This window comes from Mirounga angustirostris, unplaced genomic scaffold, assembly GCF_029215605.1.
Source record: "Mirounga angustirostris isolate CCGP_5_RB_7025 unplaced genomic scaffold, mMirAng1.0.hap1 SCAF_1, whole genome shotgun sequence".
Classification (NCBI taxonomy): Eukaryota; Metazoa; Chordata; class Mammalia; order Carnivora; family Phocidae; genus Mirounga; species Mirounga angustirostris.
Window position 1 is genome coordinate 106,614,105 of NW_026991709.1, and position 17,354 is coordinate 106,631,458.

Here is a 17,354-nt window from a genome sequence, read left to right on the forward strand (position 1 = left end):
GACTTAGACCTCGCTGTCTCAGAATAAGAAGAGAAAGCTGAAAATCGTATTTTAAAACTGCATTTTTTTTCTGGGAAATCGCTAATCTCCAGTGATAAACTGCTTTACAGCTGATTTGTTCATGGATGTGATGGTGGCTTTAGAAGGTAATATACTTGATTCAGTTGCTCTGAATAATTCCAAATCCTGGATTAAATCATGGTAATTGATTTAAAGAAGATATGACTTTTTTGTTGCAATGAAGATGGAGGGAGTAGTGTGTGCTAAAGTAGATTGGAGTAAGGTATTTTTTGACTACAAATCGGCTGGTTCTGTGGGGTTTCCACCTGGAGCGTTTTGGTAGCTGGACTATTTCTGCCACCACGAACAGCCCTTTTCCAACACAGTAATTATCATTTGCTGAGGTGGCCCTCTCAAGTCACATCCTCCATACGACAGGGCCGATGGTCCCTGTGGAACTACTGGAAGCTGCTGTAGGTGAGTCAGGTTGGCCAGTGTGGCTAAAACCTTGGATCCCCACATTGCAAAGCACAGAAGGAAGGGAACATTGGTCAGAAAGGTGATTTCAGTTAAATGAAACTTGTTGATTATTTTTACGTTCCTGAGTTGAGAACTTTAAAACAAAACAGAGTCCATTGGTCACTTGTTCACCTAGGATGGACTTGCTTAAATGGCCCATAGTGGTAATTGTTTCCTAAATGCTGACAGATGCTTTTGCATTATTCATCAAAAGTTTCTTCTGTCATTAGAATCACACTGCTTTCACAGTGCTGCAAATATTTTCTGAGATTTGAAGAAGATGTAGGCCTCATTGGTGCTTTTTTATCTTTCAGATGAGGATTGTCGGGATAAGTTCTGATGTTTGAATTGCCCTTGTTCTGCTAGAGGAGAAGAATTTCTGATTACAGTAGTTATCAGCAATTGGAGTGCTGAATCAGTTGCACAAATTCAAAATAGCATGCAGACTGGGACATAATTGTCCTGTGAATAGATCTTTAGGGAAGCAGCCTTATGGGATGAGGGTCTGTATGTTGTTCATTCCTGTACTGAATATTGTGACCCAGGCAGGGTGAGTAGGCATCCTGGGAAGGCTTGTGCATCTCCTGGCTATTGACTTGTACTGCTACTGCAAGTGCAGCGTTTTTCACTCAAGTCCTATTGCTTCAAGTGCATGCATCATGTTCAAATACAGCATACCTTGCATTTAGCAACAATCTTAGCATTATAGGGGGGCCGATATAATCACTTATATGCAAGAGCACCGTCCCATTTTTAATGCTTGTAATTTGTTTGTTGGCTCTCTATTCTGGGTCTACTCTGTGTTCTTGTGAGTTTACCAAATTACCAGAATTGTTTTCTATGTCATGCTTAGTTCTGGCTCTATGCCAGGCATGTAGGACATAAATGTGGACAGCATAATTTTTTTTTTTTTCCTTGAGAAAGGTGGGGAGGGGCAGAGGGAGAGGGAGAGAGAGAATCTTAAGTAGGCTCTCTGCTCAGCAGGGAGCCCGATGCAGGGATCAGTCTCACCACCCTGAGATCACAACCTGAGCCGAAATCAAGAGTCGGATGCTTAACCGACTGAGCCACCCAGGAGCCCCTGGACCAGTATAGTTTTTGATAATAAATTTAGATCTGAATTTTAGGGTTAGATAAATAAATAACCTTTAGAAATAACACAGGTATTTTTCCCTTAAAAATTAAAAATTCGAAGTTGTTTTGTGGTGAGTGATGAAGAATATTTTGAATTCTAAAATTCTCCATCATGTTAAAGCATTTTACTATTTGTCTTTTAATTTTCAAATCCTTTTTCAGTTCTTATTCTATATGGGCAAATAGCATATTAGATAGTTTAAAAATTAAGTTTTAATTTTAATTTAGTTATTTAATTTTATTATTTTATTATTTATTTATTTATTTGTAAAGATTTTATTTATTTGACAGAGAGACAGTGAGAGAGGGAACACAAGCAGGGGAGTGGGGGAGGGAGAAGCAGGCTTCCCGCTGACCTGAGCTGAAGGCAGACGCTTAACGACTGAGCCACCCAGGCACCCCATATTATTTTATTTTTAAAAATCACTTGTTAACTGCAAAATTAAAAAAAATGAAAAACTACAGAAGAGAATAAAGGAAAATATCCATCATCTGTAACCTTGTAATCCAAAAACAACCAAAGATGGCATTTTGGTATAGATCCTTCTAGTCTTTTCTCCTTTTTCCATGATGTACAAATGCAATGTTAGAGCTTCATTTTTTGTGTGATTCACCTAGTGTAGAGTCAGAAAAAAGCATGTGTAGATGGTAGACAACCAAACGAGGGAGTGAATCCCAGAAAAACTGAAAGGGCCTGAACTGAAACATAATAATGCTGCCTCATCTATAATACGGTGAAATCTCGTGGACAGCCCAAAGACCTGGTTTAGGAAGTTTACCTATATTGAACTTGGAGTTCTGGGAGAATAAAATATTTTGATTGGATAAGTTTTTCAACAAGCTGAGTGATTCCACTATACTCTGAAAAATCTAATAAAACACTTCCAAATCGTGTTCTTCATTATTTAGCAGAAGTGACAACACATTGATTACTATGTAAGGTAATAGCTATCATTTTTCACAATTGTATTGACCCTTAGTCAGATCTTAGGTTTAAATGCTAAAAATCACTGTGAGACAAACACAAACCGATTCCCAGCATTTATTCATAAAATACTCTTTTTTTTTTTTTTTTAATGGCAACATATAAGAATTGGGGATCTTGTTTAAGATCTGTTCGTCAGGAACCACAAATTCATTAATCCAATGAACAAAAATGTATGGCATCATTTTTGTGTACCAGCCACTGCTCTAGGCATAGGAAATCATGGGTGAATAAAACATTTCTGTCCTCATGGAGCTTACATTTAAGTGGGCAGTAACAGAAAAGAAACAAGAGGGGCGCCTGGGTGGCTCAGTCGTTAAGCGTCTGCCTTCGGCTCAGGTCATGATCCCAGGGTCCTGGGATCGAGCCCCGCATCGGGCTCCCTGCTCGGCGGGAAGCCTGCTTCTCCCTCTCCCACTCCCCCTGCTTGTGTTCCCTCTCTCACTGTGTCTCTCTCTGTCAAATCAATAAATAAAATCTTAAAAAAAAAAAAAAAAAGAAACAAGTAAGTGGCTATTAATAATTGGCAACCAGGAGGCCTCTTCATATTTGATCATCAGGATCTACCCCTCTGGGTTCCTTACTCTCAGACCTGAATTTCAAGAAGGAATCAGCCATGCAAAAATCTAGAGGGTGGGGAGCATTCCAGGGAGAAGGAGCAGTGAGTGCAAAGTGTACTGGGAAACTGTATGGATTCCACTGATCCATAGGAAGAGACTGGATAGAGTGATAATCTTATTTCTCTCTCCACTGGGGTTAATTATACTTCCTGTGGGAGGCTGTTGGCTTGTTTCAAAAAGTCTAATTGACCTTTAAAAAGTACTACATTAGGGGGCTCAGTCGGTTAAGCGTCTGCCTTTGGCTCAGGTCATGATCCCAGGGTCCTGGGATTGAGCCCTGCATCAGGCTCCCTGCTCAGCCAGGAGCCTGCTTCTCCCTCTCCCACTCCCCCTGCTTGTGTTCCCTCTCTCTCTCTGTGTCAAATAAATAAACAAAATATTAAAAAAAAAAAGTACCACATTAGCCATGACATGGAGAATTGCTTGTGGGGGGAAGCAGAAGGCCAGTTGGAATACTCAGACATCCAGGAGAGAGATGATGTGGGATTTGAATCATGGGGTTTCCATCCTGATAGTCATGGTGCATTTGGGTTGTGCTTTAGATGAAGAGTCAAGGCTTTGTGAAGGATGGAGAAAGGAAACTGATGACTTCTTGAAGTCATCTGAGTGCAGACCAGAATTAATACTCCAGGATAGGCCACATGGCTTGGAGTAGCACAGAAACTCAAGTTCCTTCAACATTTGGAAGCAGTTGTATTGTCCTGCCATAGAATTTTCAATGATTCAGAATCTGCTGACAATACCTTGAGCCGCTGCTTTTTCTGAGCTCTGATATCATTTGGGAAGAAGGAAAAATAAACAGTATTTGTTGAAAGTCTGATGTGTGCTGAGCAAGACGTTTTCTGCACTTTAATCCCCTGATTCTTGTGTTTAACATGTGAGGAGACTGGTGCAGAGTCAACAGATTAGGCCAGGTAACAGTGTGACTGAGCAGAGAATCCAGATTCAAATGCAGGTCGTTTGCCTTGCTTTTTGCTTTATCATGTTTGCAGTAGGCAGAGTTACAAAGGAGTGGCAATATTTTCCTTTGCTTTTTCTTGCAACTTATGTGCAATTTTAAAGTAAATATAACATCTCCCATATGTTTCTAAAAAGATGTTTCAAAGCTGTACTTGCTCATGGCAAAGAGAAAAAAACACGTCTCAACAATACAAAAGACTTTAAGGTGGGAGTTAAGTATCCTGTCTCTTCTTCTTTAAGTATTATACTCTTTCCACAAATTCCAGAAATTTTCCAAGGCTATATACACTCAAGTAGAATCATTATGACATAAAGGTTTGTAGCTTTTTTTTTTCCCCCACTTAATAATGTATCTTGGGCAACTTTCCATTTTGGCAAATTTAGATCTATGATATTCTTTTTAATGACACCATGATATTTCATTTTATATGGTTAACCCACAATTTCTTTACTATTTCATTTTATGGTTAACCTCATGGACATTTAGATTATTTCTAGTTTGTTTTAAAATAATTACAAACAAGGTGGCAGTGATTGGCTGTATTTCTTTATCTCTATCTCTGCTTCATTCTGCTAGTATCTGTACAGGATAAATCCCTGGTATTATGATTGTAAGGTCAAAATGCATGTTTCTTTTAAATTTGGATAAATATTGCCAAATTGATTCAAATAATGTCACCTAATTTATAGCACCAATTTATGATCTTATTATCAGGCCCACAACTTCATCCATAATGGTTTTTAATAATATTAAAATTGGTGCTTATTAGGTAGACTATTATTTTGCCTTGACTTTAAACTTTTTTTTTTTTTTAAGATTTTATTTATTTATTGACATAGACACAGTGAGAGAGGGGACCCAAGCAGGGGGAGTGGGAGAGGGAGAAGCAGGCTTCCTGCTGAGCAGGGAGCCTGATGCGGGGCTTGATCCTAGGACCCTGGGATCGTGACCTGAGCCGAAGGCAGACGCTTAACGACTGAGCCATCCAGGCGCCCCGACTTTAAACTTTTAACTAGGAGTAATATTAAGCATTTTATAAGGGTCATTTCTTCTGTGAATTGTCTTTTTATATTTTTTTTTGCCTATTTTTATTTATTTATTTTTTTAAGATTTTATTTATTTATTTGAGACAGAGAGAATGAGAGACAGAGAGCATGAGAGGGAGGAGGGTCAGAGGGAGAAGCAGACTCCCTGCTGAGCAGGGAGCCCGATGCGGGACTCGATCCCGGGACTCCAGGACCATGACCTGAGCCGAAGGCAGTCGCTTAACCAACTGAGCCACCCAGGCGCCCTTTTTTTTTGCCTATTTTTAATTGGGTTATTTGTTTTCTTTTTCTTACTGACTTGCAGGAACCCTTTATATCATAGATATTAGTCCTTTATGCATTATGTGTCTTTGCAAATATTTTCTTCTAGTCTGTTGCTTATTTTGAATTTTGTTTATGATTTACATAGGTATTTTTATATGTCGTTAAATCTATCATCCTTTTCCATTAGGACTTCTGTCCTTTGTTTACATTGTTGGAGGTGTGGAGTCCTTACTCTGGAAGAGCTTCTAGGAGGACAGACTTTGTTATATGGCATTGCTTATGTGTTAAAAACTGTGTAGTCTGTCGTGGCCGACATATATGCTCTGTATTTTCGTTGACCTACCAATGTCATGTATGATTCTCCCAGCAACCTATGCTTCTGACAGTGAGGTGGCTATTGGGTGATCATCATTTTTCCTATCCACCTCTTACTTTTTTCCCTGGACTACAGCTCTTCCTTCTCTTTTGTCTTATCTTTCTTGTCTCTTTTTCACCATCGAAATTGTTGTTTCCAGTTGCTTCTTCTTGCCACTGCCACTGTTGTGCTTAATATTTCCTACTCTCTTGACCTGTCCCTAACATTCCCACTGTCCTCCGTGACATTTTTTCTGTCCCTTGTCATTTCTTGTATGCTTCCCAAGATTAACTTGAAATACTCCACTGACTATAGGGTAATTGTGGCACTTCTCAACTCTTTATTCTTGCTTGGTAGTCAGCCGCGCACTGCTAGAGATGGATATGACTGCTCATATTCACATACATGTGCGTGTGTTAGTGTGTGCAATTCTTTCTGAATGGAGAGAGACTCGAGAATTCTTGTATCCAGACAGTTATGGTTTTAATGCTGGCCTCTTTTCTGGGATTGACTATTTAGAAGACTTTATAGCACATCTGCTCTGATTATATATGCCAACTTTGCTTCAAAGAAGCTTTCAGTTTTTTTTTCTTCTTCCATTTTTAGACTTTTCTATTTAAAAAAATGATTTAAGATCTATAGTGCAGTGATTTGGGATAGCAACTCCAATCAAAATTGCTGCTAATAGGCTGTGTGAATGCTCTCAGTTACTCAGTGCTGTTTATGTGGTATTAAATGTAAAAAAACAGAAGCTTATGATATTAGGACCAGGGTTTGGATAAGGACAAATGTCTTTTGTAAAATAAACCTGAGAGGATTTTCCCAGGCATTTTCTTTACCACATAGAGATCTATTTTTATGTGTTTTTTTTTAGCATGGATTTTTTTCCCCCCACAAAAACACCTGCCCCAGAAATAAGTTGTCTGCTTTAAATGCCATACAACTTGATTTCCAACAGGCTGTGGCCAGAAGGCGCCAGGCCTGCTTTAGCTCAGAAGGTGGTCTCAGAAACCTCCTGACAGGCCATTGGCCTGAGAGCAACAAAGGCTTGGAGGGAGGGACACTTTGTTTTCTAGATAAATGTGATCTCTTGTTCCATTTTCTGTTATTTGACTCTTTGATGGAGAGCCTCTTAGGACCTCAGTGCACCAGATTAGGACAGTTTGCATGAAATCAGTTAAGCTTTTTTGTGTTTTTTTTTTTTTTTTTTTTTGCTGTTTTTGACCAAAAAAAGAATCAATTCCATTAATCAATAGTTTGTGAAGGAAATAGGGGCTTGAGAATTGGGTACTACTAGGGGTATATGAATTTGTTGGAGGACAGAATAGACTTTCTCTCTCTCTTTTTTTTTAAAGATTTTATTTATTTGACAGAGAGAGACACAGCGAGAGAGGGAACACAAGCAGGGAGAGTGGGGGAGGGAGAAGCAGGCTTCCCGCCGAGCAGGGAGCCCGATGCGGGGCTCCATCACAGGATGCTGGGATTATGACCTGAGCCGAAGGCAGACGCTTAACGACTGAGCCACCCAGGCGCCCCTAGACTTTCTCTTTTAAAATGCAGTTAAATGCAGGAGGTAGGCAGAAAGTGTGTACAGTGACTTTAAGAAATGAATGAGACAATAACCCCCTCAACAAATACTTGCTCTGTGTAGCGCACCGTGGAGATGTTTTCTTCAAGTTTTGGATGGGGGTGTGGGTGAGGTCAGATAAAATGCTGATTGGTCATTAAGGCCCCAAACTGAGAAAACATCTCTGTGCTATTCAGCAGCTCTCTACCAGTTATAACAGACCGGAAATTGTGAGGTACTGAGCAGCCGCCAAGGACACAAGAGGTTCTAGAGAAACAGCTGTGAATGATTATTTGAATTTCAGAATTTCGTATCTTTTAACCCTTGCTTTCATTGGGAAATTTCCTATTTTATCAGGAGGGGGTGAAACCCTGTGCTGCTGTCCTAATAGGGAACTGAACAGAAGTCTTTCCTTCTTTCATTTAAGTGACTGAATTAAGGCCCAGTGCCGTGCCTGGGAAACTGGCCCCCATGGACCACGTGCTGAACAGTGAGCGGTGATGGTGCCCAGGGCTGTGGTCTCCAAACTTAAATGGGCCTCAGAAATACTGGGAAGAGCTTTTAAAATGCAGATTCTCAAGAAACAAGGATTTCTGGAGGTGTGGTCTAGGAGTCTGAATGTAAAGAAGGGCAAGACTGGGGACCAGTTGCCGTCTTAGGGGAAGTAGGATTTGCCTTAGGAGCACATCCAAATTCTGTCTCCTAATAGCCATGTACACTTCCATTTTGACCTAGCCACCAATCAGAGAATAGGCAAGCACTTTGAAATTAATGTGTGATATTATAAACTTTTTATTCTTTTTAACATATCTGGTAGAAATACTTTTATGCTCTGCCAAGACAGTGCTTGTAGAACTAAGAGAAAATATCTTGCTGGCTTTGGGGAAGGTTAAGTCTTACTCCTGAAGCTGAATAAACTGCTCTTGCCCAGTGTCACCCAAGAAACAGCTAGGAAGATTAGGAGTAAGAAATAAGAAACTGGCTTTCTAGTTACTAAGAACAAGAATTGGAATCTAATATTTTATATTTATTTATTTATACAAGATTTTATTTTAAAGTAACCTCCATACCCATTGTGGGGTTTGAACTCACAACCCCCAGATCAAGATTCGCATGCTCTACCACTGAACCAGCTGGGCACCCCTAGAGTCTTAATTTTTTAATGTGGCTAACAGAGTATTTATAATTCTTTTAAAATAATTTCAGCTACCATTTATGCATTCTTTTTTATTTTATTTTATTTTATTTTATTATTTTTTAAAGATTTTATTTATTTATTCATGAGAGATAGAGAGAGAGAGAGAGAGAGAGAGGCAGAGGCAGAGGGAGAAGCAGGCTCCCCGCAGAGCAGGGAGCCCGATGCGGGACTCAATCCCAGGACCCTGGGATCATGACCCGAGCTGAAGGCAGACGCTTAACCAACTGAGCCACCCAGGCGTCCCGCATTTATACATTCTAAGTGGGGAGGAAAAATGTACACAGACCTAGAACAAGAACAATTGAAAAAAAATGTACCAAGTGTTCTTATTATGATCTTCAGGGGCCAGGCTTAAATTTTGTCTCCTCTGGAGTTCATCCCCACCCACCCCCTACCTCCTTAGTCCTTATTGTCCTTATATTTTATATCCCACTCCTTATTTTATTGTTAATTTTTACATACTATTTGCCAGTCTTATCATTACCATAACATAGTATCACCATGATACATGAAGTTTCTAGAAGCTAGACCTGGTATATTATAGACTCCTAGTATTTGGTAGAAGGGGTCTTAGGAGCCAGCAAACCTAATTCCTTATTTCTATAGAGCAGAACGTTGGAATCAAGACTGCTAAAAAAGCTTACCAGCGATGAGCCAGTTAGGGGCCTGGACAGGACCTGAAGGCAGCCACTCCATGCGGTGAAATGGAACCTAATTCCTTATTTCTATAGAGCAGAACGTTGGAATCAAGACTGCTAAAAAAACCTTACCAGCGATGAGCCAGTTAGGGGCCTGGACAGGACCTGAAGGCAGACATTCCACGCGGTGAAATGGAGAGAGAGCTGCCCTGGAAAATCTGCGCACCTGGTTTCAAGGCTTGTCTCTGCCATTTACTAGCTTTATTATCTCCGACAAGTTCTTCACTTCTCTGTTTTCATTCACTCTACAATGAGGGGCATTTAATTATCTCTACTTCACAGAGATATTTAGAGGAATAATTGAGATAACACGTCAGTAGTCTTATCTCTGGATTCCCAGTAGAGTCCCTGGGAAGATGAAGCCAACAAACTAACAAAAAACCCCCAGATGTTCAACCCTTTTCCCAGGGATGGTGACTTAATTGGTATGTGGTAGGGCTTTGTGCTCAACACTTCTAAGAAGGTCCTCAGTGATTTTGATGTACATACAGCTAGGGTGGAGAACCACGAGAGAGCCTTGTTAGATGGCAATATTCCCTGTAAGTAAAGGCCAGTATTTACTATAGCTTAGGAATTTTGCTTCCACATATCCAGTACCATGTCATCTCACTGAATAAATGATGGAACAAAATTTTTAGTCTTTTATATGTGTGTATTTTATAACCGTATTGTGGAATGGTGAAGACACTGCCATTCCTTATGTTGAGGCAGAAAACTCTTTACATATTAGATAGAACTAAATTTAGAATTTTAAAATTAATTTATATTCCCCTCCCCCATGGAGTAACATTAAACAACAAAATCCTATTGTTATGAATTCTGTCTTGTATTTCATTTGTTTCCCTGGGCTAATGATTATGGAGCAGAAACAGTTGTCGAATGCAAAATAGGTCTCATTAAAAAAGAGAATGTTATGTGGAAGGCTTTAACAAAAAAGAAAAGGTTCTGACATTTAAGAGTGACTGATAAATTCCTTTCACCCTTTCTTTGATCTAAATCCCTCATACATATCTATCAACTTTGCAAACATATTGACTATGTGCACATAAGGTTTGCAAACAAGTTCCAGAATGTTACCGCTAACCAATTAGTTTCTAAAAACCTTTCAAATAATCTTATTTATTCCACAAGAGTGATTTAAGCATTGGAAAGAAAAATCAATGAACTCTGCATTGTTTGCCCTTTACTGGGAAGAATTGTGACTTAGTAAGAGTGGAACACTCCATGTTGTTTGTAAGCACATTTATTCATAAGCTGGTATGATTGGACTTTGAGGCTCAACCACTGGCAAGGAAGAGCTTTTCAAGTGAAGCCATCCCCTGTGAAGAGCGCTTATATTTTCTTTCTTTCTTTTTTTTTAAGATGTTATTTATTTATTTGACGAGAGAGACAGGGAGAGAGGGAGCACAAGCAGGGGGAGTGGGAGAGGGAGAAGCAGGCTTCCTGTTGAGCAGGGAGCCCGACGCGGGGCTTGATCCCAGGACTCTGGGATCTTGACCTGAGCCGAAGGCAGACGCTTAACGACTGAGCCACCCAGGCACCCCGAGCAGTTATATTTTCTATACAGATCATTTTAAAAATTCATGTCTCTGGTAAGATACCCAGATGTTAATCAGTTTTTTTTTTTCTTTAAAGTTATTCTGAGAAGCTTTTGGATGAACTAGAATTTTGTATTCTTGAAAGATAAAATAATACTTATGAAAGCTAGATCAGCTCTTTTCTAGACTTGCAGAACTGAGAGGAAAATGTATTTTTGGGTTGAGGGTGGTGGGATATTCAGAGATACTCTGTGACCTTCAGAAGTGCACACAGCCAGTTAGTGACAGTGTCCCCCTCTCCTTCCGCTCCTGGACCTGAGCCCTGACCGCCATCCGGGGGCACGGCCCATCAGTGACACGCCTCAGTACTTCCTGTGTCATGGGGCCCAAAATATGTTTCCCTCTTCTGCTCTGATGATTTAGGAAATCTCCCTTTCCTTCCTTCGAGAGAAATATTATCTGCATTATTTGGCACTTTTTCCACATAGAAATGGAATTGTTTTCAGAAGCTAATCCCTTTCTGTCACTCAGATTTACTCTACTCTGTGGACGCTGGCAAGAAATCAATTCACATTTTTCATGTACCTTTTGCTGAAACATTCTCTTGGAGAGGATCTGGGCTTTTTTTTTTTTTTTTTTTTTGGTCTGCTAATGCACAGTTTGGTGATCACTGTCCCAAAATAGATGTGTTTACAGAAGTGCGCAAGTGATATTCTTGTATGGCCTTAACACAGGCCTGGTTGGGGCCCTGTATGTGAGAAGGTGTCTTGGGGTGACATTTAGAGCAGAGAATGAGCAGGGCCCCAGCTTTGCTTATTACTGCTGGAGGTGATATTGCTTCTTGGCCTTTTAAAAAACAGAGCTAGGAAATATATGCAGGTGTTTGTGTGTGTGTATACACATATGCATACATACCCATGCAAATATATATACACAAATACTTATATATGTATGTGTATGTTTCTGTTTGCTTTCTGTATTTGTTTCCCCCCCTTCTCATTCTTACTGACCTAATTTTAATTTTGAACATGTAGGATACGAAGAGAAGTCACTCCCTTATCCCTTTTACTTGATTTTCTCCCACTCTTGAGAGTAACCAGCTACATTGTTGTCTGGGTTATCCTTCTTGTGTTTCTTTTTGTAAAGATAAGTATTTGTATCTCTAAAAATTTCCCAAGCTGTTCTTACACAAAAGTAGCATACTATAGATATATGCTTATTTATACTTTGCCTTTTTCACTTACTAATATCTTGTAGAAATTAACCCATATCAGTGTATAGAGGGCTTTTTTATTACCTTGTACAGTTATATAGTAGTCTACTGCATGTAGGTATATATTATTTTATTCAACCAGTTTCCTATTCAGGATCATTTTTACCCTAAATGGCAGAGGAAGAGTTTAATGTGAACCTAATGTTAAGAGTTTAATGGGGGGGTGGGGGAAGAGAAGACAAAAAACAGATAAACACAATCATCATAAGAACCTCAAAAATATGCTGAGTGAAAGAAGCCAGAAACACAGGACCGCAGATTGTAAGATTTTCATTTATGTGAAATATCTAGAGAAGACCCATCCACAGAGACAGCAGGTTAATGGTTGTCTAGGGCTGTGGGTAAATGGGGAATGAAGGCAAATGGGCATGAGGTTTCTTCTTGGGGGTGATGGAGATGTTCTAAAATAGGATCAGCTCACAACTCTGTAGATATACTAAAGTCATCAAATTGTACATTTAAAACAGGTATATTTTAATGTATATAAATTGTACCTCAATAAAGCAGTTAAAAAATTAGCATGAGGTGGTATGTTAGACATTCCTAGAATATGATGACTTCTAATTCCAGCATGGCTTGAAGAGTTAAACTCTCTTAGATGTCATATATACTTAGTGGAAATGTTGGGAATCTCTCCTCCAATGATATATAATCTCTTATACCTCAAATCAGAAGTTGCTGGTTTTGTTTTGTTTTGTTTTTACAGCATTTTCTGCTTGAGGGTTTTAGTGAACCGATAACCCCTAAGGACATTTACTTATTTTAAACTGACTGTGACAGAAATTGATTTAATACTTTTTTTTTTAAAGATTTTATTTATTTATTTGACAGAGAGAGACACAGCGAGAGAGGGAACACAAGAAGGGGAGTGGGAGAGGGAGAAGCAGGCTTCCCGCCGAGCAGGGAGCCCGATGCGGGGCTCGATCCCAGGACCCCGGGATCATGACCTGAGCCGAAGGCAGGTGCTTAACGGCTGAGCCACCCAGGTGCCCCTGATTTAATACTTTTAAAGAATTGAATTCTAAAGGACCTTGTAGACCACTTTGTCATTACGCCTTTCATTTTACAGATAAAACTGTTAAGAGTTTTAAAACTCTAATTATGTAATAAAGTTAGAAATACAGTCTTCTACTCATCTGTTCTGCTCTTTAAATATTTATGCTATTCTGTTAGGCAGCCATTAAAATGATAATTATTAAGACTGTGTAGAAACATGGAAAGCTGTTTATTATACAAATGAAAAAAAGCAGCGTGCCAAATGACCTAAATTCATGATTGCAACCAGTATGTCAATTTTGTGTACATATTGAGGCCTGGAGCATAATAGACAAAAACACTATGTGTGTTCCTCTTTTAATATTCCTGAATGTGGCTGCATTATATCAAAATAAACTTCTTTTCTAAAAATATTAAGGCTACCATAGAAAGAATGTGGAAACAAAGGGATGGTGCTTATGTTGGTAGCTACCTAAATTTGTGGCCTGCATTTGCAGACTTTCCCAGACACCTTCCAGCACCGGGAATGTGTGTGATAAGGTTGTATCATTCTAAGCTCCTGGAACTCTTCCCTTGTTTACCTGCCCCTGGAAGTCTTCCTTTGCTCCCTTGTTTCTCGTCCTATTTTATGGAATCTACAGATCTGGCATGGTTGAAGAATGACTTCTATGTGGGTGGTAACTACTGTTATCTATCTCTACAGAAGGCAGAACATAAAGAAATTGGCTTAAGCTAACACTTTGTGGTTTAGATGACATTGGAAGAATATTTCGTCTCCAGCATTGAATGAGTTACAAAGAATGACTGAGGGTGTTCCTTCTCTGGTTAGCTTTACAACTCAGTGGATTGTCTACAGTGAAGTCTGAGGAATGGAGAAGTACATTAGGGAGTCTCTCAAGACTCCCTCGGACTTGATTTTTCAATTTGACTCTAACTAAATGGCTTTTCCATGTGATAAGAAGCATAAAGGAGCTACCTAAGCAATTTAAGCGGTACACTGTTTCAGAGCCTAGCTCTGCCAAATACATTTGGATCATATATACCTGTTTACTGCAGTGGGTGAAACTGGAGTCTTAGCCCACAGCTGAGTTGGTGGGATAAATGTGAAGCTAGTGAATTTTAATATATTATATAAATGCCCTTCCTCATTGAGGGATTGGATCCTACTTTCTAAAATATTTGGGTTTCTCTGAATGATGATTTTGCTAAATGGTAGATGGTATTTATTAGCTCAAATAACTGATTACACTTTTATATCATTGTGCTTTTTCTGTTAAAGTGTTGAGATATTATGGCCATAGCAGTTCCATTTTAGGTTAAAAAGGGGGGGGTACTGTGAAAAGGAAAGCGAAAGAAGGGGCAGTGTGAACAAAGCAGAGGACACTATGTCATATGTATAGGCAGTGCTTGCTGTTAGGTCTTTGATAGTATAATTAATTCAGTTTTCCACTCTGGTTTAAACAATTTATTTTATTCTCTCTTCCCAAAGAGACATCTTCCTGAATTATGGTTGGTTGTTTTTTTTTTTTAAATTTTAATCCCACCAGTCCTTTGCTCAGAAATGTCTGGTGAATCTCTCATGCCAATGGATTAAGATCTTATTCTACCAACATCCCTGACTTCCTACAGCCTAGTTTTATCCAGCCCTTGGAATCTTATGTCCCATCATTTTTCTTTTGAGTCACTCTTCCAAATTTGGAGACCCATTGTTCCCTATCCTCTGAGCATACCTCTACACTTTCCTGTCCCCAGGCATCCAATACTATGTTATTATCACACTTCTCCTCGTTCTAGCCTACTGTATTCTCCTTTCTCTATGGAATCCCATAGTATTTTTGTCTTTACTTTTGACTTGGCATTTATTTTTTTTAAGTTTTCAAAAATAAAACCATAATAGTAGCTACCATTTATAGTGTTTATGATATGCCAGGCACTGTTTTCAGTACTTTACATGAATTGATTCATTCAGTCCTCAACAACATTTCTAGATTGTTATCCTTCTTTTATAGATAAGGAAGTGGAGGCACACAGGGACTAGGTAATTGCCCAAGGTCATACAGCTAGTTAAGTGGCAGATCTGGAATTCGTCCCAGGCTGTCTAGATTCAGACTCTGTGTTCTTGACCACAGCTCTAAGCTACCATTAATAAATTATCTTTCTAGATGTTTTATTGTCTTAAAGTTAACCTCTTTAAGTCAAAGACAAAGTCTCCTTGTTCTCTGCTTTGTGCCTGAAACAAGGAGTTGCTCTGTGAACATCTGTTTTTTGATATGACCTATTATTATTATTATATATTTTTAATTATTATTTTTTTGAAGATTTTTAATTTTAAGTAATCTCTATGCCCAATGTGGGGCTTGAACTTATAACCCTGAGATCAAGAGTCACATGTTCTACCAACTGAGCCAGCCAGGAGCCCTGATGTGACCTATTATTATCAGTGGTCAGTCAAGTTCTCAGGTTTTTCTAGGAGTTTTGGCTTTGTTGGTTTGACTTGATGATTTTATCCCGATACACTGACACTCTGTTCTCTAATTACTGGTGTGAGATGGTCAATGTGGCTGCCAAGAATTCAAATCTGGGGCTTTTGTTACCTGAACGAATGGTGCTCAGTAGTGGGTGACTACTAATGTGTGCGAAACCAAATCTCAAATTTTGCTCTGTGCTTTGAAGTAAATATTTTAAGTTTGTGTGTTTGTTTTCTTCATCACTATTTTTATTACTTTTGGATTTTTGATATGTCAGATAAAATGAGAAAGAGCAACCTATACTTCACTTTCCTTGCAATATCAAATCCTAAAACCATACTTAATTTTATGCAGTTCCTCCTTGATTTCTTTGGTGAAGAAAAAGCTCTTCATGCAGAGAAGAGTGAAAGTTGGTTATGTTGAAGTTACTTTTAGTGAGTACCCTGCACGTATAATGTTAAGCTTTAAGATCACATTATCTCTCCTGGTAAAGACAGATACATAGTCAAAAAAGCTGAAGTCTCATGTTGTTGGAGTTTATTTTTTGTGTTTCTTTTATCTGTTTCTAATGGCATACCACTTGATAAGATAGGTACTCAAAGCCAGATGTTTCTCGTGCTCCAGTGGTTATATATGTGCCTGTGTATTGGTTAGTGAAATAAACCCTATCTCTGGCTAATATAATAAGAAAGTATTTGGAAGAGTATTGAATAACTTGCAGAATCAAGGGGAAAATGTCAGCCTCAAGGATATCCGTAACAACTATGGAATCTCAGGGTGCCCAGGCAGGAGCATCTCTTAAGTTTTGGCCATTGAAATGCTCAGTTCTGTTTCCTTTCCATGCTCAGCTCAGGATTTGTGTTCTTTGGAAGGGAGTCAGATTTGCTCTTAGCTTAAGTCAATCAGGTGCCCATTTCTTAGTTGGTGTGATTGATAGGCCATCAAAAACACATGAAGTGGAAAAGGAGTATTTCCAGTTACTGAAGAAGGGGAAACGGGAAACACCGACAGATGCCCGCTTCTAACAAGGTTCATCTCAAAGCAGAGAGAATTTAAATGATAGTTTTAACTTGGACAATGAGAGATTTGGACATTACCTTGGATTAAATCACTAAGTTATTCTAGGTGGAAAATCTTCGCAGTTTATTTCATTAAGCAACAAGTGTTTTATGTTGAATTGCAAAAAAGTGATTTTTTTTCTGATCACATTTTAAAAATATTTATTTTCATGTTTAAATTTTTTAAAAAGATTATTTATTTATTTATCAGAGAGAGAGAGCACAAGCAGGGGGAGCGGCAGGCAGAGGGAGAAGCAGACTCCCCACTGAGCAGGGAGCCCGATGTGGAGCTCCATCCCAGGACCCTGGGATCATGATCTGAGCCGAAGGCAGACGCTTAACTGACTGAGCCACTCAGGCGTCCCTAAATATTTTCGTATTTATTCTGTTTTCAAATATGTACAAAAATATAATAATATGAACCCATAAGTAACCATTATCCAACTTCAAAAATTGTTAACATTTTGTCAATCTTGTTTTTGTTGATTGCATTTGAAAGAATTATCATAAGATGTTTTTACAACTGACTATATAAAAACTCACAATATTTACTATGAAGCCTGAGAAATGCTTTATGAACATAAATCCAAGCATCAAACGATTAGTCTCAAGCCAAAAAGTATGTTGCCAGTTAGAACAAAAGATGGCCCTGATTAATGCAGTGTTTATCAGGA

General features: G+C 38.9%; 1 protein-coding gene across 1 annotated transcript in view; it reads left to right on the plus strand.

The window, feature by feature from the left end:
* Positions 1–443: 443 nt before the first annotated feature.
* Positions 444–17,354, plus strand: part of PLCH1 (phospholipase C eta 1) — a 104,944-nt gene continuing 88,033 nt past the window's right edge. The window contains exon 1 of the mRNA XM_064590611.1: positions 444–477. Coding sequence (XP_064446681.1) covers positions 444–477 — 34 coding nt within the window. The remainder of the gene's footprint in view (positions 478–17,354) is intronic.